The 22,766-nt window shown below is 44.5% G+C and overlaps 1 protein-coding gene across 4 annotated transcripts in view; it reads right to left on the reverse strand.

Moving 5' to 3' along the window:
• ANO10 (anoctamin 10) overlaps positions 1 to 15,666 on the reverse strand; it is a 116,059-nt gene extending 100,393 nt beyond the window's left edge. The window contains exons 1-4 of one of the 4 annotated variants that reach the window (XM_037030417.1): positions 15,557 to 15,665; positions 9,195 to 9,347; positions 5,175 to 5,372; positions 3,882 to 4,016 (exon numbers count right to left, since the gene is read on the reverse strand). In XM_037030417.1, coding sequence (XP_036886312.1) covers positions 3,882 to 4,016; positions 5,175 to 5,372; positions 9,195 to 9,333 — 472 coding nt within the window. In that variant the 5' untranslated portion in view covers positions 9,334 to 9,347; positions 15,557 to 15,665. The other 3 variants (XM_037030412.1, XM_037030413.1, XM_037030416.1) reach the window with 3 other exon arrangements.
• Positions 15,667 to 22,766: the final 7,100 nt, after the last annotated feature.

The raw sequence follows: 22,766 nt of genomic DNA on the forward strand, positions 1-22,766 counted from the left end.
TGGACACATATGCTAAAACTGCCCCTAGGAAAATGTTACCAATCTACCTTCCCAGGGAAAGTAAGAGAATGGTTTCGCTCCTTTCATTCTTGATACTGAGTATTTTCCACCATCTTCACCGTTTCTAACCTGATAGCAAAGGCTACAAACATCAAATATCAAAATCAAACCAAATAAAGCCTTCCTACTTTGAGCAGTCATTTGGCGAGTATGATTTTAACACTCACGCACATATCTGAAAGAGGCCAAGTAATTTAGCCGAAGACAGCATCCCCGAGTCCCCCAGATGGACAAAGCAGAGCATCCTCCCATCCATAACTCTGGACCGGTCTCTAGGAGGGAGCGTGTTCAGGAGACACGGAGGATGCCAATGCAGGGCCTTGCTTCGTGTTTGGGGAAATGGGGCACCGCCCACACGAGTCCTAGTACTGCCTCCTCCCAAAGGTTATGGCTGCTTGTAGAAGGGAATCGGCACCCAGAAAGGAGGCTGTGCTGGTTTCATCCACTGATGCGCTTGGAGCTCTTTAAGGTTAACCAGCTCTACTCTTATCTCCTACCCACCTAGCACCAAAGACAGGTGGCGAGGATAGGAGCCAACAGGCCCCTCAGTGAGGACCAGCAAACCAGTGTCTACAGCACGGGGGAACCCACGGAGGTCTTCAGTGTAGGAACCAGACACGGCAGGACACAGAGAGGCAGGGTGTTCTCCGGACAGACGCCCTGTCGTAAAATCCTCAGGGCAGTGTCAAAGTACACCTAACTTCTTAGAAATGAAAACAAATGATAATAAAAAGGAGATATCTGATACTAACAATAGGAAAAAGTCTGGGTCTAAAAAAGTTCCTACTATATGGCTCTTCTTACAATTATATCTCATGGAAGCTACACAGAAAAAAAGTTTTTAGAAGTTAAAGTCATGATGAAATCCTCTTTAATAACTGGAAAATGTATGTGGTTTAAGTTCAATCAGTCTATGGTGCTATCAAATCCATTTTTAAATACTTTTATTCTCAAGTGTTTCGTAGATTTTTTCCTTAGTTAATCTGAGAAGTCGGTCACCCACAACTGGGCTGATTCTCCTCTCGCACTTGAGGATGCGTGGTCATATGCTATTCTCTCCTCCTGTTGCTGGCCTTTTCAATGAGCACATCCAGTTTTTTAACCTTGAACTGATATACAGCATCTACAGTATTATTTTAGCATTTCTACCTTCTTTTTTAAACAACTACTCCATTCTCCTGTAGAAGACTTTCCAGGCAGACATGAAAACCAGCTTGAATACTTCTAAAAATAGGAACAGTGAGGAGAATATAAAACCACTGGTCCTAAATGACTGGGCTTCTCTTCACCATCAACGGGAAAAGTACGGCTCTGGTTTCAGCTTCTAAAAATAGAGGGTTTGTTTTGTTGTGTGTGTGTGTTTTTTTAAATCCTTCAACCTCTGATGTCGACTAAGAATGTAATTAACACGAGCTTTACCTTCAAAGGAAAATATGATGCTGTTCTACCCTATTTAGAGAAAGGAACGACTCACACCAGATTCCTTCCTTCAAGAATGCTGAAAGATCTCTTATCAGGTACTAAGGTTATTCCCGTCACAGCCATTTAACAAGCAGCTGCACACAAAATCCAATTTGAGGGGAACTAGGAGGAACCTGGCTTAGAGCTGAACCCTCTAAATTAACTAATGTAATAACTATACTAATGGAGCACTGCTCCTGTCTGTGGCTACTGCGATGTGTTCACTCCTGAACCCACCCTGGCAGAGGGGCCAGGAGCGGGCAGGGTGCCCCCAGAGAGGGACGGCCCCCCGCAGCTGCTGCCAAGGTCCCAGGCCCCTCCCAGGCCCCGTCCGACTCCAGCGTCTGCCTTCACAGGAACAGGAAACACTTTTGTCTTAATAAGGAAAAACTGCTTCCTGGGGATACCTGTGTCTTCAAAACACATCTGTGTATTCCTGTATTATCTAAAAACTATAAAAGTGTATGTAGCCACAGTATACATGTATGTGCTTGTGTGTGTATGTGTATGTGTGTATGCTGTACCCAGGAAGAGCATGCATATAAAAATACATCAAGAGCTTAATCTTTTTGGGTATAGTCTGCTACATAATATTTACTTGAAATCTACTCTAATGGTCTTATAAGCACAATTAATAATTTTAAAAGACTGATCATACCTGACCTTCTAATCTATCCATTTGTGTATAGAATACACTCAGAGGAAATGACCACAACTTTGTAAAAGAGTAACAGTATGGTAGCATACCTAATATGAGACGTGCCATATGCCATCCGTCCTCGGAGAGACATCCTGAGACAGAGCTACAACCTAAAGAGCACCCCTGAGGACACAGTGAACACATAAGCTCTTGGTTCCGTTAACTCCTCTGTCTAAAGAAAATCTTGCATTCAGTCACTTGTGTGACTATCAGCTCCGAGGAGTCGATGGAGAAGGCAGAGTTGGCGAGTCGGGAGGGACCTCAGGCCCCACAGCGGACCGCAGAGGGAGTGCCCACCGGGCTGAACGCTCACCACTGGGACCTGGTTCCAGGTCTCCACGGCGCTGCCCTCTGACAGGGACCACCAAACTGCCTGACAATCACACCCAGGACCCACGTGCTACCTACTTAATGGGAGCTTTCTATCAAGACACCACATTATGGCAAGCAAAGTCATAACCACTTCGTGTAAAATGAAAATCAAATTAAGCCAAAGATAACAGGGGGTGTTTCTTGTGAAAGCCCTGGCCAGCTCCCAAAGCACTGGTGGGGTCACACGGAAGCTGCTGTGACCTCTCCCCGCCACCAGCTTCAGAGAAGAGGCCGCCCTAGGGGGTGAGTAGCCCCCACAAAACTTAAAGGTGAAAATAGGCTTGTCCCCTTTTGCTCTGGATTAAACTTAATAAAAATCTAGGACTTTATGTTACTCCAAGTTTTATTATTTGTGCTCTCAAAATACTTCACAGTTTATAATTATGCCTATACCATTTCTTCTTCAATGAACTATTATAAAATTAAAATGATGCAAAATTCATGATGGTGTTATTAGAGATTACATTTTCAAAAACATAAAAGGAAGAGAATAATGCAGAATTTTAAAATCCAGACTTGGCAACTTAATGTGATTCTTACCTCAGATGGTATAAAAAATTTTCTAATGCCCATGGTTTAGATGATTTTATTGTTTTTATACTGATTAGAAAAAAAGAGAGGAAGCAAGGGCAGGGAGGAGGAGAGGGGACACCAGAAGCTCGCATGTTTAAGTGTATTTTACATATAGCAAAAAGGCTCCAAGGCCTGCCTCTAGCTGGGTTTGAGGAGCACTTGGAATTACACACTGCAGCAAACACTTCCATTCTGCACACTAGTCTGCTCATGCAAATGCAATTACAGAAAATCAAAAAGCTGCTCACTGCTGTTTCCACTCAGGCACTGGCACCCCGTGACTCGTCCCAAGCCTCTCTCCGTCCGCACGCGCTCACACGCAGCGAGATGAGAGGACACGGGAGGGGCTCCAGGAACAGACCGGACCTCCTGCTCTGATTCCACAACAGATGTTCAGTGTCGTACAGTGTTTGAGCGTGGAGTGCACTCCGCTGATTTTAACACCCAGTAGCATCTACACGTGTTTCGCTGTGAGACCTTCATAAGAAGAAGCAGCAAAGCATCTAGGACAAATGTATGGATCTGAAACATGCAATAGAAGGAAGCTCTAGACGCAAAAGATACGTTCGTGACAAAAATAAGTTACTGTAAAGTTGCATAAGCTTCTCGGTAAGAGGAAAAAAATAAAGCCTCATAATGTGTTCTTTACGTCCACTAATTAAAATAAATTGCATTAGAATGTATATTCATGAAGTTGGTTGACATAATCACTTACATAATGATTTTCCTGGGTACAGCTTTGCCTGGGGGTAACCAGGGATCATTTTTTCATCTCTGGCTCGAAGATTTTCAAGTTCATGTTTGACAATGAACTGACATTCTGCCATTGTGAGAAAATCATCATTGTTATCTAAAATAAAACAAAGCAGTTCCAGTTATTTTCTCAGTAATAGCCAAACTAAAGTTAATAATATTCAAATAACCTGGGTTTATGGAAATAATGATATACACAATAAATAATTAACATAAGGAGTAAGCAAAGTATAAAACTGGTAAATTTAACAGAACATAAAGTTCCTTAGATATTTTATAAGAATAAAAATATTCTGTTACATCTTCATGTAATACAGTTCTTCAATTGTTGTATGAGTTACTATAGCATTTGGTCCAAACAGCCAATGGCAGACATCTGCTTGATCTCACTAGTGCCAGTGAGCAGAGGTCCCCAGCGCTCACGGTGTGTATCTAGGGATGGAACGGAAGTGGGCCTACGTGGAAACTCTCCTTCCAACTCGAAAGTCCAGGCCATTCCCCTCTGGAGTCAGGCATTCCTCCCGTAAACAAGAACAAAGTCTGATAAGAAAACAGTATTTTTGACAGGCGACTCCTCATAAACGAGGTGAATTTCACCTTGATTGTTTATACACTAAGATAAAAAAGATCCACAGTGAGTGAGCCTGAAGAAGTCTAATCACATCTTCTAACTCTGAGTGCCCTGAAGGGACCACTGACGAGAATGAAACCAAATATAAACTCCCACTCTGGTATCAGGGCCCCCTGGCTGCCCAGTCCTTCCAGAAACCATTTTCTCCTGGAATCCCTTTGGAGGCCAGGAGAGAACCAGCTACCTGCCAGGACACGGGGGATTCTAGGATACTGAACTACCATTCTACTTCTCATAATACTGTTCCATAGAAAACCAGTGACTGACTACTCCCCATTCTAAGAATTGCACTAGAATAATTTAAGTAAATTGTATGTCATCCTAATTTATGTTCATCTATTCCAGGGGTGGCAAAGTAAGGCCCTCGGGCCCAATCTGGCCACCGCCTGGTTTTCTAAGTAAAACTGTTGCGAAACACAGATCGCCCGTGCATTTCTCACGCTGAGGCTGCTGTCGCTTTACAAGGGCCGTGTGGAAGAACAGGGAGCAAGCGCATGGCCCGCACAGCCCCCGACATTTACTGCCCCTTTGTCCTTTACATTGAAAAGGTGCGCTGACCCCTGACCTAGCATCAAAAACTCCTCTCTGCTGAATGGATCCCGCTGATGCCGCCCTGGGACTCACCGTCAAAACCTTTGAAGTTGTGCCGGGTTCCGTAGGTGAAGGCCCTCATGGTGTTATCGCTGCACTCCTTCACCAGCCCCACGGCCTCCGCCCCCAGCAGCAATCTGATATTGGAGGCGCCCACGAGATACAAGTTCTGATTTTCCACTGTTCCTTTCTCATATTTATTTAGCAATGGTCTGAACAACAGCTGGGCACCTTCGAAAACAACAGGCAAGCACAATCTTAGAAAGAGACGGACATGAAAGTTTCAAAAATGAAAGCCTTCTACGTAAATCTTATGTCTCTAGTTGGGTAGAAAGAACATAAATTATATTAACAATTTAAATCCATCTTCCAAATGAACAGGAAACACAGGTAAGTTGGGGATTTTTAAAATAAAAGCCCACACTGGAAAAGACAGTAAGTGGCTGTCCAGTTACTAAAAATTGAAGTAGATATGATACAAGAACTCAATATTGACTAGTTCTAGGTATTGACTTGCACTAAGTATGCAAAGTAAGAATACAGTTTCTAATACATTGAACTGTAACAGATTGTGAGAATGTTAAATAATAAATAAGGGCATTAGTAAGTATCTACATTAAAATACATTTAATGATAGTTTTCTTAAACAGGTTTCCAAATGTTAAGAGCAGACTTTAAGGTCCTGGCTGGTGTGTCTCAGTGGACTGAGTGCCGACCTTCGAACCAGAAGGTCACCAGTTCAATACCCAGTCCGGGCACATGCCTGGATTGTGGTAAGGTTCCCAGTTGGCGACGTGTGAGGGGCAACTGATTGATATATCTCTTGCACATCAATATTACCCTTCCTCCCTTCCTCTCTTGAAAAATAAATAAAATAATAAAAAAGATTAGATGTTAAGATTTGATTTGTACATGTAATTATTACTTAAAAGATTATGGTAAACACAATTTTTTCTAATTTTTTACTTCTACCCATATCAAACTTTTTAAAGTGTTTATTACTATTTACCCTCTAGAGAAGATTCACTGGAATTATGAAATACTAATCGGATGGTAACAGGATAATGAACAGTATCTATATTTCATTTACAAAATGGATTAACATCAGTATATTAAGATTAATGTATTATTTTAGGTAATTCATAATAGAGGTATCAAAGACTTTAATAAAAAACCAATTAGAGATACATTCAATTTACAGAAAATACAAATGCCTCATAAATAGAAAATCCTTAACCTCATTCATATTTAGATAAATGCAAAAACGGCAGCAATACGCCATTTTTCACTTTTCACACTGCAAAGATCAAAAGTTTGGTAACAAAAACTAGGCAGGTGAGTACAGTAACCTCAGAAGCGCCCGTCCCACCTAGAGCTCCCATCCCACCTAGACCTCCGGTCAGGAGGGGCCGCACTGAGGAGTAGGCTTGGCTGACGGCCTCCCACCGAGCTGCTCCAGCAGAGTCCCCCTCGCACCCCCGCCGTGCTCCCCCGAGGGCCCAGCCGTGGTGGGCATGCAGGGCGCTGGAGTGAGGCCAGCGCTGCTCAGCATGGGTTCTGAGCAGGAGCACGTGGGGCCTGGGCAGCAGCTCCTCGGAACTGTGCCGAAGTCTGAGGCTCTTCCTGGTGAAGGCCCCTCCCTCCCCTCTCTCCTTCCTCCAGGGTCAGACCGGCACCCTCCTCTGCAGGCCCTCTGTGCCTAGTCCTGCTCTCCCCTCCATTTTTTTCAATAAATGTTTCCCTCAGTGAGCCTCTGGGTATCAAATCCCAGCCTCGTGCCTCTTGCTGGGAAGACCGGAGCTGACAGGGAGAATGTGGGACAGGCCCTCTCGGACAGGACACCTCTCCGGGAGCGCACCTTCAAAGACAACCCTTTGTCAGCATCTTACCTTGAAAAAGGGCAGTCCTCATTTCCCTCCGCCAACTCACCTCTCCCAAGACTTCAAACTGTTCAGGTGATTCCTTTATTTGTTTCCATGTGACCAAACAAGAGGCTTGAAGAGCTGTTCCTTTTTGGTTTAGGCCTTGGCGGGTGAGGATTCAGCTCTCTCCCCCAGCCCCCGAACCCTGAACCTTCACCATTCCCTTCCGTCACTCCCATCAGCCCCTTCTCACAACAGTTATATCATCCTTTCTGTTTCATCAATAGTTTTCTTTCCTGTGGTTTTCCTTTTCCAAAACTGTCCATTTCCCCCTAAATTAACCTCCTTGTTTTATCACTTGCTTAGTTTATCATGTATTTACCAATACTTCAATCCCCCAAGACCTCTCCCAATCGTCTGTCTTCCCTCTGCACACTGACATGGTACCCTGTCAACAGCATCCTACAGCCGTCCCTCTTCTCTCCGCCCTCACGCCTTTTAGGCAGCTGGGTGGGCTCCCAACTGAAGCCATTTTCCTTCAGAAATGAAGATCCTACACCACGTTCTTCCAGCTTCTGATGCTTCTGTTAGATCTGATCCTTTCCATGTGACCTATTTTGTCTTTCTGGGAAGTTTGCAGCATCTTGTGCCCCGGGTTTGTGCCCCGGGTTCTGAAACTTTCTGATGGCACACCTTTGTTCACTCTGGAAAGGCCTGGCACTGAGCTCTCCTTCGGTAACATCTTCCTCTCCTCTCCCTGCTCCCTTTCTGGGTATCCTCTCATTCAGATGTGTACCTCCTAGACGGGTCTTCTAACTTCCTTGTGTTTTTCCTGCATATTTTCCAATTCTTTCGCTTTTTGCCCCATTTTCTGGAATGTTTTTATCAAAACTATCATCCAAATCTTCTATGAGTTTTTAATACTTTAAGGCTTTCATACTTTCACTTTGTAAGAGCTGCCTTTCTTCTAAGTGAGTATTTTATAATATCCTACTTTGATTCATAGGTGTTCTGTCTTCTCATAGTTCTGAGAAATGAGATTTAAATTCTCTTTTGGTTTTCTGCTTCTACAGAGTTTGCTGCTTTTTTCTGTTCTGTTTTAGCTTTCTCTTTTGTGCAGAGATTTTCCTCCAACGTTTGGTGACCTTTGTTGTACACTCAGGTTGAAGAAAGGGCTCTAAGAGGCAGAACAGGTTCTGAAGGTTCAGATGGAGCTCATCAAAGATGGCTTCTGATGCAGGTAATCTGTCCAGGTCATATTTCGCAGGCTCTTCTCTGATTTCTGCCCAGTTAGTTGTTTTGTTTTGAGTTGGTCTGATTCCCACAAAGAAAGATTATTCAATCTCTCCTAGATGATTTGACTCTAGCCGCAAGTGTTTTGGAAAATAAATTAGGTATTATGCTAGTGGGGCAGAGGGAAGGAGTAACAGTACTCAGGTGTCGCCCTACTTTCAGTACAGAATCTCTGTGTCCAACTTTGCCTTGAGTCCCAGGCCAAATCCCAGGCATCTGACCCTCTCCAGAGAATAATAAGCAGAGCCTTCTGCCAGGCAGTAAAATAGGGAAGGGACATGAGGACCCACCTATTTCTCAAAATAGAGCTCAGCCAGTCTGAGCCCCTTGGTACCACCTTTATTACCAGCTCTGTGGCCCTTCAAGTTCCCGCTAATGCCGCCCGAGGAGCAGAGAAGCAGCCTGGGTGTGTCCCGGAGCCTCTCACTGACAAACGTTCTCACATCACAGGACTTTTAAAGCGGCTCCAGTCCAGTGAAACACATCAGATGTCAGCCAGTGGGTACTGTTATTGTTAAGTTTATCTGTGGTTTAGTTATTTGAAAAAGGGTTTTGATTAAAAGTTTAATTTTTACAAAAGCATTTTGGTTTATGCTCAAATACTTTTTTAAAAAGTATTGAAGTTGTGTATAATATCCAGAGACCTGGTGAAGTTTTAGGTGCTGTTCTGCGTAGTTTTATGAAGAGTCTGCCCGTGTACATTATCCCCCACCCAGACCTCAAGCGCTTTCTGCTCACCCTGCAGGAGAGGGCTAACCTTTGTCCTAACCATTTAATTTAAAATGAAATGGACATTAATTTTAGAACTATATCTATGGAAAAAACTGTAAAACACCCCTGAAAATGTATTTTTAGTCACTGAGCAGGCCTAAGTCTGAGCAATATTTATTTTACTCACCTCCATCTTTCTTTTTAGTGACAATTCTGTTTTTCAGCCACTCTTTGGTTTCCTCTTTGACATCCTGAGCAAGTTCGATGACCACCAAAGGCATGAAAGAACTCTCACAAGCATCCAAAGTTGACAAGGTCACTTTCATCTTTGGCAAACTTCCTGAAAATTAAAATAAAGTAAAAGCAAACATGGGTTAGAACGGAAAAGAGAAACAAGTGGACTGCGTTTGTATTTTCTCTCAATTACACCTAAATTCTGGTCTCCAAGACAAAGCAAAATTCCTCGTGATCCAGATGGGTTCCATGACAGGCTCAACCTGTGGTCCGAGCACACCCGCGCAAGCCGGGCCCTCTGCAAAGACGAGGGAGCACCGCCTACTCCCACAAGCAGCTTGGAAGACAGCAGGGGGCACCTTCAGGTAACTGAAAGGTAACAGTGTGAAATGGGCTCACGCGAGAGGAGTAAGAAAATAGTTTCAAAGGAGGGGACCTCCAAACAGGGTTTAGAAGAACGAACAGGAGTTTGCCACACAGACCGTGGATGGCATTCTAAGCAGAGGAAATAGCGCCATCCCACAAAATATTGACAAAAAATAGCCAACAGACTCCAAGAAGTACGAGTGGTTGGGTTTGGCTGGAGCATTGTCAGTGTGAGGGGGCAGGGAGGGTGGGAAGGACCTGGGAACTGAGGAAGGCCCCTGGTTATAGAGGAATGGGGCCACTGTCCAGGAAATACCAGGAGTCACTAATTCATTACAAGCAGGGGACTGACACAGTCCAATTTCTTGTTTCAGGATAGAGTTGATGGCCTAGCAGCAGCTTTCTTTCCCACTCCCCCACCTTGCTCAGGATATCACCTTTATCTCTGTTACAAAGCCTGAAAAATAAGGGTCAACCTGGAGACCCACAAATGGTATCAGTCACTAAGATCTAACGGACTCCTTGCAAGAAACATTTCTCGTGTGAATCTCTCTAACCCAGTGATTCTCAACAGGGATGATGTTTGGACTTCGGACTTACTTATTCTAACTTTGTACTTGGTGTAAGTTTTAATGGCTCCAAAGGACAAGTACAAATCAATTCTCGGGAACAATCACAAAGGGAGTGACCAACATCACAGAACATCCTTCTCTGGGGGAAATCTTGCACCAAATCGATCAAAGAGATCCAGGTTGTCTGGCTTTAACTTGGAAACTTTTGTTTTTCTCTAAAAGAGCATAAGTTTTGTTTGGGGCAACTCAGGTATTATATAAATCAACATTATATTCAAATTATATTACAGATACATTATGAATACTATTAAAGTCAGCATGCTAGGCTCTGTGTAGGAAGCCAGGTCAAAACAGGATGTAGCACTCAGCTCCAAGCAGCTCGTGATGGAGTCAGGAATCACACAGAATGAACGAGTAGCGTAGCAGTGAGAGCTGCGGGACTCAGAACACTTCCTGTGTGAAAGTTTCAGCTCGAGCACAGGGAGAAGCTGTGCTACACAGAGAAATGACATGTATAAAATCAACAAAGCGAGAGTCAGGACAGTGTAGGTGAACAGTAAGACTGGCCTGGCAGAGGGGGCAGCAACGTTTCATCAGCTGCAACCATTTAAGGATAACCAATGCTATAGGTTACGTCTGACCCAGTACAAGGAAGGAGCCACTCGAGGTCTCCGAGCGGAGGACCAGCCATGCATCAAAGTGATATGACCTCCATAGGTCAATTTAGGGAACCAGAATATGGGTGATCTTTGTGGCATTCTTTCAACTCCCTTGAACTTCTGGAATTTTTCATTTAAAAAAAGTTGGGGGAAAATGTTAATCTACCAATAGACCATGAGATGAGCATCATCACCTCCCCTTTTTAATCAAAATGTCAAGCACAACCAACATTAATCACATGCTTACAGCGAGCCAAGTGCGACAGGGGGTGAAGGTACAAAAGTGCACAGGTCTGTCTCTCCCTTCGGATGCGCTCAGTCCTTCTGACATGGGGGCTGAGCGCATCGGCAGTAACCAGATGTGGAGCGGGGCCTGAGGAGGGGGAACTGGCTTTCTGGGAGGGGAGGGAGAAAACTAGACAGCCTTCAATGTGGAAGGATAAATGGATCGCTGCAGGGTCCCTAACCTGGGACGTGGAAAGAAGAACCTGTGTGTGAACACACAGCAAAGAGGAGGGAATGGTTAGGTGAAGGGAGCAACACATGGTTCAGCAGGGCAGACGCAGACGGCACCAGAGGTCAAAGTTTTTTATCATGTGTGCGTCGCCTCGTGTGATAAAAGGCCCACCCCATCCAGGACTGCCGGGTCATAAAGCAATCTTTCTGGGGCACTAAAGCCAGGTTCCAGTTCTAAACATGTGAAAGAGCACTATTTAGACACTCATAAATATTTGCTCATTGCTTCATTCTCTTTTTCCTTTTTTTATTGTTGTTCGCGTATGGCTGTCTTCATTTTTCCACCACCACTTCCCCCCTAATTTATTCTCATTTGAGAAACTATTTGCCTTCCATTTCTTCAGGCACAACATTTTTTTTTCCAACTGAGTGTTCTAACTGCAACCAATATGAATATTTTGTTCAAACTCCAGACCAGAGAGAGAGGGGGGATCCATACGTGCTCGATGCAGTTCCGTAACATGCATTAAACTGGAAATGCAGCCTTTGGCAAATAAGTTGAGAAGGTAGTCATTACACAGTTTTTTCCTGCAATGCGTGTACATATATACACACACACATATGTACATACACATAATATAAAAATAACATATCTGCAATGTGCTAATTCAAAATAATTTGGAAGAATATTTTCACCCGATGTTCGCTGCAGAGGCACAACCTTAATAAGATGCTCGATACATTACAGACAAAAGTGTCACGATATCCGATATACAAAGAGTTCTCACAATTCAACAAAAAATACAAGACACTGAAACCACAAAAGAAGAAATACGAGTGGCCAACAGACATTTGAAAAAATGTTCAAATTTCCTAATAAAAGAAATGCAAAAGTAACAACCACATACTTTACCTTTTTGAGATTTGCTGTAAGTTGAAAGATGGACAGAACCCAGTTCTGGCACAAATGCAGAAAATCCGGCATTTTCACACATTGATGACAGAGGTAATTTGACACCACACTGGGCCATGCACTGGGCCACAGTGTGCTTATAATCCCGGTTATCTAAGAGGTAGGAATCCGCTTACACCACCTGTGCCCCCTTCTTCCTGTGCCTGAGCCCTTCTTCCCATGCCCCCTGCTCAGGAAACGTCTGTCACTGTGCAGTAACAGCTCTGGGGATGCCCCTCCTTGGGAGGTCTCTGCCCCTGGGTGTGGGTGTGCAGTGGGTGCGGGTAGACACATCCACGCCCTGCAGCTCGCTGGCCAGTGGAACCCAGGCCTGCTCTGGGCCCACTTCTCCCCAGTAACGTAGTATCAAGTGTAAGATGATGGAAATGAGAAGCCTTATGGCAGCCTTGGCACAAGCTGAGTTCTGCAATCTGCTTTTAACAGGGGGTCTTGAGGGGAACTTGTGCCACCATCATTATAGATACCAGACAAGTCGATATGGGACCAAATACCAGATGGAGGGCACATTAGGCCTTTAAGAGTGGCTACAGAAAAGGGCCTCATGGTTTCAGTTGGGGACAATCCAAAAGCAAGTATGTTCAACATATATAGACTTCTTGGCCCCTGGACAGTAGAATGATTTCTGCTAACACAGCCAATTTTCCCCTTTTACCCAGCCTGTTGTCTGGGACAGCAGCCAGAATGGACTGTAAGGCATGAGGAGCTGGGCCCCACGCAGTCCCGGGGCACAGGATCAGCAGACAGCCCCCCCAAACTCTGTTCTTTGTTGTCACGTGTTGAACTGCACACAGGCCCAGACCTCCACATGAACAGGGTTACTGGACTCATGCAGTGTTTGCGTCTGCTCCAGGAATCACCTGACTACAGTAAGAGGTACATCCCGATCAGAGAGATTGAAACACATGAAGAGAAACACCGGGTGAGTTCAGCCCTGGGGGTAGGGGGGCTGGTGGTGGTTTGTGTGCATATTTTATCAAGGAACAAGAAAATAATAATAGACCCTTTACTATCATCCTGAGTTTAGGTAAAAGGGAAAAATCAGTGGAATTATCATAAATTCAAAAGCTAAAAAGAAAACGTACAAGGCTGTCTTTAGGAACCAACTTATTTCAGACTCAAGGAGAAGCATGAAGTAAAATGACAAAATGACTGGCAGTCATGAAGCAGAATAAGAAGAACACACCAGAGAGAGAAAAATGAAGGGCCACACCGATCATGCTGGATGATGAGAGGAATGTCTCAGGAGGAATGCTGTCCTTGTGATGGCCAGGTCTAGACGAAGGACAGGACCCTTCCTTAGACCACTTAGGGGCTCCCTCTCAAATCCCTGACAGGCAGTTAACTTTGAGAGCCATGGTGGGCCACTCCCTCCTGGAGACTCAGGGCAACTGCCTCTCAGTTACGTAAGAGATGGGCAGACATGCGGGTGGAAAACCAGCACTGCACCCGCCCACCCTCCCTCGAGTTTCTCAGTGACGAGGACAATGTAGGGAAGTGGTGAGGCCCATTCCCTGAGGAGCGCAGCAGGGAGACCTCTCGACCTCGGGACTCAAAGGGAAGTTGTAGGAGACACGTGTACTGAAGACAGCCTGGCCACAGCAGCCCAGGCCCGATGGGACACTGTGTGGACAGAAGGCCACCTCTGCACAGAGTCATTCAATTGCGTCTTGCCTGGAATGACTGGTGAGGTGAGACAATGTCTCTACAGTCATTACTCCAGACACGACCAAAATTTTAGTCCTTTTGGCTGGATGATGTCTGAAAACCTGGAGCAACACTGAGTCTCACCTCCAAGCCCATAAGTGGGAGCACAGTTGCAACTCCAGCACAAGACAAAAGCATCAATCCATACAGTGACCCACATATTATACAACAATTTAAAAAGATGTGAAAGGAGAGTTTATGAATGATCCACGAAAATGATAAATGAGGAAAATACAAAGTAAATGCAACATGATATATATGATCCCAATTAAGTATCGTGTACATTTAAATACACACACACAAAAAACCCCAAAATTGAGAAGAATTGCACTAAAATGTTAATAATGTTGGTGAAATTCTACAGGGTTTTCATTTTCATCCTATATTTTCTCTATCTTCTAAGATTTCTACAATATAAAAAAAGTTTCACTGGATTTTTTAAGTACACACACTTACCAATTTACCAGGCCTTCCTCCCCCCCGCCCCATTCTTTTATTTTAGATCTTCTAAACGTCATTCTTCATCTTTTGGCAGCAGCTGGTCAGAATAGACATGGTCTACTTTCCACAATTAATTCAAAACAGTCATACAGACTGTTCCTTAGAAAACATCTAGTCCTCTAGGTCACTGTGACTTTAAATTGAAAGTAGCCAGATGATAAAGATGTACATTTTTTAAAACCCCACAGGATTAAATTTTTTAAAATTACAACTCCGCAGGATTTAAGTGAATGTGATACAACTGTTTTTTGAGTCTGGACAAGCCTCAGCTGTACTTTCAAAATCCGAGACCTCCCTCCAGGGTCCACTTTCTCATCTGCTCTAATAGGGTTCACAGCAGAATGCTCACACCTGTACTGGTGGACGACCAGGAAAATGAGAACAGCATGCAGAAGGTGGACCCCATTCCATCCACGTTTCCCACGTGTCCCAGGCACTGCCCCTGACTTGCATCTGTTATTTAAACTGTAGGATGTGTCCCAGTCGGGCGCCTGGCCACCCGACCACCCCATTGTGGGGGAACATCACTCTGCGAGTTCGCTCGGGCCGCACCGGTCCTGAGATTCCCTAGCCCACCCTGCTCCCCTCTGCACCCGGTCAGGGGAAACGTAAATCATGGGTCTCTGTGCCCTGTTCCTTCCAAAAACTCTCTTCACTCGGCTTCGCCAACCCCCCCCCACTCCACTCACGACCACCTGTCCCAAAGCTCTGAACCTCCCTCCCACCATAACCCCTCCACCAGCCCCAGATTTCAGCCTCGCCACCCTTCTTCCATTCCATTACTCAACCTTTCATCCCCAGACTCCTATCTCCTCCCCAAATCGGGGCTGTCCCCAGCTTCCATCTGCGACAGCCACTCCCCAACACCTTCACTCCTTCCTCTCCCCACTTGAACACCCCCCAACACACTTCCCTACTCCCAGGATCGCCACCACCGGGAGGTGCCCCGTGAGGAAGGGAAGGGCCCGGAAAGATCCCTCGAAGCTACCCACAGACTCCCGTCATCCCGGGCTCAGCAACCCGCTCGGGCCAGGGCTCTGCCCCGCGGCGAGCGAGGGGTTCCCAGGGGCCCTCCCCTACTCACCGGCGGCTGCGGCGCTCTACGTCTTAGGGGGCGGACCCGAGAGCCGGGGAGACCGGCACCCCGGCGAGCGGACGCTCGAGGCGGGGCCGGCGGGCGGGCGCTGCCGGCGCGGTGGGCGCGGCGGGGCCTAGTGGCGACTACGCACAGGCGGGGGCGGGGCCATGGTGGGAGAGGCGGGGCCTGGCGTCGTGTCGCACCGAGCTGGGTCTGGACTGAGCGGTCCGTGGCTTCTGGCGCGGACCGGTCCGCTCCGGGGAAATGAGAGGCTAGCCTAGGCCAGTCCTGTGGAGCGGCATCGGAAAGGGAGAGGCGTGCCTTCTGGGCTGTCACTCTGAGTGGGGGCGGGATTACAGTGGAATAGACAAGGCCTGGTTGGGGTGTCACTCCGAGAGGGGGCGGGACCATAGTGGAAGAAGCGTGGCCTGGATGGGATGTCATTTCGGGTGGGGGCGGGACCACAATGGGAGAGGCGGGGCCTCCTTGGGCCGCTGCAGTTACAGCGAATAGGACCAAGTAGAGCCTCCAGGAGAGGAATGTCTCCCTTAACATTTTCCTCTTTTTCTCACTCTTAAGGTACATAATTCAATTTTCTTGTCACTTTCAAATATGAAGACAAGTGTTTTAGATGTAACTGACTTTCAGGTGGTGAAATCCCAAATCCAAATTATTAAAACCCTCACATCCAATAAAGCCAAATTCCTTCCAGTGGTCTGTAGGGTCTCCCAGCCCCGTCGACCCTTTTATCTCAGAAAAGCTCTTTCACAGCTCCGTCCCAGCCACATTGCTCGTCCTAGAACCCATCTGACACCCTCCCACCTGCCACTTCAAGGTCTTTGCCCTTGGCCTTTGTTAATTATGGAGATGGTTTACTCCCTACCCCTCCTCAAGGGAATCGAACCGCACCTTCTCACTGAGGTCCTTCCTGACCATCCTATTTAATACCTACTCTCCCCACTCCACCATGTATCTACCTTACCTGGATTCCCATATCTTTTTTCCACGGCATTCGTCACCTTCTGACGTTTTGTGTTATGCTTATTGTCAGTCTCTCCCTAGAGTGTAAGCTTAAAAAGGGCAGGTATTTTTGTCACTTTTGTCCACCGACAAATCTCCAGTACCTACCTACAATAGCGTTAGATCTGGAGTAGACAAGCAATAACTTAGTGGAAGGAACGAAAACACTTCATACATCCATCTCAGTCCAGAGGAATGCCTCGAAATGTTGCAATGCCAGCAAGGCCGGGACTGCTCTTCCGTGTCCCCATCTCTTCTCTGGGTCTCCCGGCTTCGAGACCCAGAAGACAGGGAGGAAGGAACAGAAGCTATTTGTTGTCCTTTCTAGACACCTGATGGTCTGTCCTGGCAGCTCACAAACCCTCTTCACCAGTTCTCCTGTGGCTGTCTCTTAGTAAGTCCTGCGTGGGTATGTCTAGGAATTCTCTGTCTTCTGAAAATTAGGACAAATTGTTTGAGATTCAATAGGTTAAAACATTTATTACTTATTAGGCTTTTAAAAATGAATATAAAGAATTGATTCAGTGCATATTTGGGTATACAACAACAAATAATAACTTTTTAAAACATTTTGTGCACAGAACAAAAACTGCCTGTACGTGCTGTATCCACTCCTGGAACACAGCTTTTAATAAGTATTCATGAACAAAGTCTTACACATCATGAGACTCTGTGCCAGGATTCCAACTTTCTTTCATGCAACAGATACAAAGCTCTGGATGGAAACCTAGCTAAGTACTGAGGGAGAGAAACATCGACGCAAGAGAGAAACATCTGTTGGTTGCCTTCTCTACTGGCCCAGACTAGAGACTGAACCTGCAAACTAGGCATGTGCCCTGGCCAGTTATCGAACCTCTCAATTTTCATTTTGTGGGACTAGGCCCAACCAACTGAGCCACAGAGCCAGGGCCCTTTCCCATTTCTGATTGGTCAATTTTACCCAGCTTTTCTTTGCTTACTACTTCTAGGTTGTATCGTATTTTAAAAAGTCCTTCGCCTCTCTTAGATTACTTTGAAAACCCTTCCATGGCTTCTTTTTAATGTTTTGTGATTTTACTTTTGCCCTTTTAAAATATGCCCCATCCAGAATTTGTTTTGATGTGAGTTAAGTGAATGGATCCACTTTACTTTCTGTCTTGATAGCTACATGTTTGCTCATCTTCATGTATTTAATGATCCATCTCTCCCCTACTGACTTTAAATGCCATCATTATCATATATCAAATTTTCTTCTGTAGTTTTGGACTTTCACAATGTACAAAATTTTCTTCCTTTAAACTCTTCAGTACAGTCAGAAAAAGCCAGCTCATTCCCACAGTTCCCTCATCTCCATCATAACCGCCTAGTGGCTTCAGGCAGCTGCTCATTCCAGGTGACTGCAGGTGACCGTTTATGGAACCTTTACCACTGCATGCCTTAAATTCATAGTATGTCATTCTCCATTGGTCACAAGGTCACCATTGTCTTCAAACCTAGCCAGGTCAGCTCCAATCCCGGATTCTTAGCTTGAGGGACAGATTCCTGCAACCACTTCCAATACCAAGTGAGTGCTTGCCCAGGCTGGGGTCATAGGCATTGCCTGGAAGTGGAGAGTGGACACCTCGACACATGACCCAAGGATTTCAAAGTGACACCGGGAAGTTGCCACAACCACCACTGCTTCTTGACACCCAGGGAAAACTTGGGGATAAAAATGAGAACTTGCTGCAAAGAAACCACAGCTTTCGGGGCCAGAAGCCACAGGAAGATGGCTTCCTAACCTCCGCCAACCTGATTCAAGTGAGTGCGTCTAACTGGAGAGCCTGGTGGTATTTGGGGGCTTCCAACCCCATCTTCACACACATCTTGCCCATTTCTTATAAAGTTTATTCCATTTCTTATAAAGTTTATTCCTCTCATTACCAGGGTAAAGGAGAACTTTTCTTTCATGACAGCTCTGCTTACCTGTTTCATGAACATTAATTTCAGCGTATTCATTTTACATGTCAAATAAAATCTTTTACAGTTTGCAGTGGTTTATTCTCTTAGGATTTCTAAGTTTACCATTAAAAAAATCTGTAAATAATCATCATCTTCCCTCTTTTCTCACTGTTTGTGACATGAAGGAAATACTTCTGATGTTCTCTCAGCAAGTAGGAGTTTGAGTTTGGACTTGAAATAAGTATATTTGATCATTAAGGAAGAATCCATGAATTCTTATTTTATTGAAGGTGTTTTATTTATTAAGGGTAAATGTTGAAGTTTGTTTTATGTCTTTTCCTCATCTATAGAGATGTTCGTGTGATTTTTTTTCTCAGTGATACTACGTTGTATTCATAGGTTTCCTTATTTAGCTTGTATTCTAAAAGAAGCGGGGAGCCATGGAGGTGTTCTGAGCAGGTGAGTGGCATAATCTAATTCCCGCCCCGCAGGATCACTGGGGCCCCTGTACTGAGCATGCACAGCAGAGGGACAGGATGGCAGTGGGCCACCGCAGAAACTGAGGCAGGAGATGGACTGTAACAGGGGTCAGAGAAGTGGTGAGAAGCAGATTCTAAGAGTATTTTGAAAGTCGACTCTAGTTCATTGGTGACGTACTGGCTATAAAGCACGAGAGAAACAGGGGTCAAGTGATAGCACAGCCTTCACCGGGGCAGGAAGGCCGTGGGAGGAGCAGGTCTGGAGGAAAGCCAGGGATTCTCTGTTGAGTGCACTGAGTTTCATGTGCCTTTTGGAAATCTGAGTTGGAGTAGAAGCCTATGGCATTCAGGGGAGAGGTCACAGCTGAAGGTATTCAAGTTATCGGCCCAGAGATGATATTCGAAGCTGTGAGACTGAATGCATTCACCAGAGACGTGTGTGCAGTTAGAGAAGCGAAGAGGACCTCGGACTGAGCCCTAGTGCTTAGGTCCAGTAGTAAGGAGTTGAAACAGAGGAGGAAAAGCGAAGGAAGGGCTGACCAGTGAGGTGGGAGGTAAACCAAGAGAGTAGGAAAGGGGAGGGGGTCTCCGAAGCAAGCGAAGAACACAAATTTAGGAGGAGTTGTGCCGCAATTTGATAATAGGTCAAGTAATGAGAATTGAAAACATAAAATAATATGCCAGCTCTGAGATGAACATGCTTAGACTGTTAATTACTGTAAACACACCTTATTCATTTGCAAATAAGTAAAGGTGTTTCAAGTAGATGAATTAAAACTCAGATCTATATTGTATATAAAATATCTATATATAAAATTCCAAAAGTTTTAGAATAAAAGAATGTGCAAAAGCATAGCAAGCAAATAGAAACACAAATAAAGCCAAGACCATCATCTTAATAAGGTTGGATGCTGAGCAGAAAGCATTAAGCCAGACAAAAAAGGGTGCTTATGTGTAGGATTAACAATGAAAGAGTGCCCTTATGATTATATATGCATATAAAGTATTGGCCTAAAAATAGACACACAGATCAATGGAACAGAATAGAGAGCTGAGAAATAAATCCACACGTATATGGATGATTAATTTACGACAAAGAAGCCAAGAACATGCCCTGGCTGGTGTAGCTCAGTGGATGGAGTGCAGGCCTGCGAACCAGACGATGGAGGTTTGATTCCCAGTCAGGGCACATGCCTGGGTTGCAGGCCAGTTCCCAGCAAAGGGCGCATGAGAGGCAACCATACATTAATATTTCTCTCCCTCTCTCCTTCCCTTCCCCTCTAAAGATAAATAAATACATTTTTTTAAGAAGAAGCCAAGAACATATAATGGAGAAAGGACAATCTCTTCAAAAAATGATACTGGAAAAACTGGATGACCACATACAAAACAATGAAACTAGACCACTATTCTACACCCTACACTCAAAAAACCCTCAAAATGGATTAAAGAGTTAAATGTAAGACTTGAAGTCATAAAATTCCTAGAAGAAAACATCGGTGATAAGCTCCTTAACATCAGTCTTAGTGATTTGGGGGGGTGAGGAGGCTATGACTCCAAAATCAAGGGAAACAAAAGCAAAAATAAACAAGTACTACTATATCAAACTAAAAAGCTTCTGCACAGTGAAGAAAATCATCAACAAAATGAAAAGGCCACCTACTGAATGGGAGAAGATACTTGCAAATCAATATTCAAATGTATAAAGGACTCACAACACTCAACGGCATACAAACAACCTAATTAGAAAATGGGCACAAGATCTGAATAAACTTTTTTCCAAAGACATACAAATAGTCAATACACGCATGAAAAGATGTTCAACATCAGTAGTCATCAGGGAAATGCAAACCCAAACCACGAGATACCACGTCACACCTGTTTGAATGCCTATTACCAGACGACAAGACACACCAAGTTCTGGCAAGGCCGTGAAGGAAAGGGAACCCTTGTGCACTGTTGGTAGAAATGTAAACCGATACAGCCACTGTGGAGGGTCCTCAAAAAATTAAGACTAAAACTATATCCCATGACCTGTCTATTTCACTGCTGGACACTTACTTGAAGAATTTTTTTTAAAGTGCTAATTCCAAAATACACATGTACCCTTATGTGCATTGCAGCACTTTTTACAATAGTCAAGACATGGGAACAACCTAAGTGCCCATCGGTGAATGAATGGATAAAGAAGATGCAGTGTGCATGTATACGATAGAATACTACTCAGTCACAAAAAGCAGGAAATCTTGCCATTCACAACAACACGAATGGGTCTTGCTAAGTGAAGAAGTGAAAGTCAGACCAAGAAAGATCCAGTCTGATTTCACTTATATATGGAATTCTCCCCTAAAAAAGCAAATAAACAAATAAAACACAAAACAAACTCAATCTCATAGATACAGAGAACAGATTAATGGTTACCAGGGGGGAAAGAGGGGTGGGGGAAGTCAAAATGGGTAAAGTTAATCAATTATATGGTGATAAATTGTAACTTATCATGACTTATAGTCATGAAGACTATGCAGTGTATACAAATAACAAATTATCACACACCTGGGATATATCATCATGTTTACCAACTTTGCCACAATTTTAAAAAACCACATATATATTTTCCATTTTGTTATCTAGGAATAAAAAACAAAAATTTCTTTTCATATATTAAAAGACCTATCTTCCCCTGGCTGCTGCGGCTCAGTGGATTGAGCGCCAGCCTGCGAACCAAAGAGTCACCGGTTCAATTCCCAGTCAGGGCACATGCCTGGGTTGCAGGCCAGGTCCCCATTAGGGGCATGTGGGAGGCAACCACACATTGATGTTTCCTTCCCTCTCTCCTCTTCCCTTCTAAAAATAAATAAATAAAATCTTAAAAAAAAGAGACCTATCTCATTTCTCCTGGAAAGAAATATGTAAATTGTTTCCATCCTCCCTGTGTTGAATGCAAACATCTATTTGCTAGAGTAGATGAAATATCATAATGTAGTTTAAATATTCTGGGGAAAGTATTATTTTATTTCCACTGTGTTTTATTGGAAACCTATATCATAGCATAATGACCATTTGACATTTGCCAAATAGCCAAGGACACAATTTAGCTCCCAGTGTTATTTCAATTTCTCATCTTAGCAGGGAACAAGCTGAATGGCTAATGAGTATTTCCAGTGTCTTCTGTGTATCTAATACATCCCTGGAATAAAGCCATGAAGTAATAGAACTTGTCTGTGAAACTGCTCACCTGAGAAGAACTGCTCATCCTAAATATTAGATTCTGATTAAGAAGGGCATCTCCAACAATCACATCTGTGTCATTAGTGTTAAGAAGTACACAGGGTATGGTAAGAGACTCCTGGGTCAGAGACAATGGACTTTGTTACTCAATGCAAAGCTCTCAGTGTGAGCTCTGTGTTTGCTTCACCTCCCCTTGCCCTCAAGCCCCAAGGGGACAGCGTGGCACAGCCCAGGTGGATTCTGCCCAGTCACTGGGTTTGCGTCATAGCTAAGAATCTCTGAGTTTAGATAAGCCTGGTCTTTCAAAGGGCTGTTAGCAAGCCTGCTCAACCTCACTTACCTCTGAGGGAGACACTACCTAAAAGGTAGTGTCTGGACAGAAATCTTCCTGGACAGAAATCTGCCCTCTGCTCCACGGGGAGAAACTACCTCTGTCTTCAAGGCTGTTTGCTGTGCAAACATCTTTTTACTGAGAGTTTGGAATGAAGGATGTCAGTGCCTTTACTCAGTAGAAATGCTCACACACCAAAGGCCCGTGTAGGATTATCTTCCAACAATCGGGAGTAGCC

Source organism: Sturnira hondurensis, unplaced genomic scaffold (genome assembly GCF_014824575.4).
Source record: "Sturnira hondurensis isolate 20B ecotype Veracruz unplaced genomic scaffold, ASM1482457v3 Scaffold0020787, whole genome shotgun sequence".
In the NCBI taxonomy this organism is placed as follows: domain Eukaryota; kingdom Metazoa; phylum Chordata; class Mammalia; order Chiroptera; family Phyllostomidae; genus Sturnira; species Sturnira hondurensis.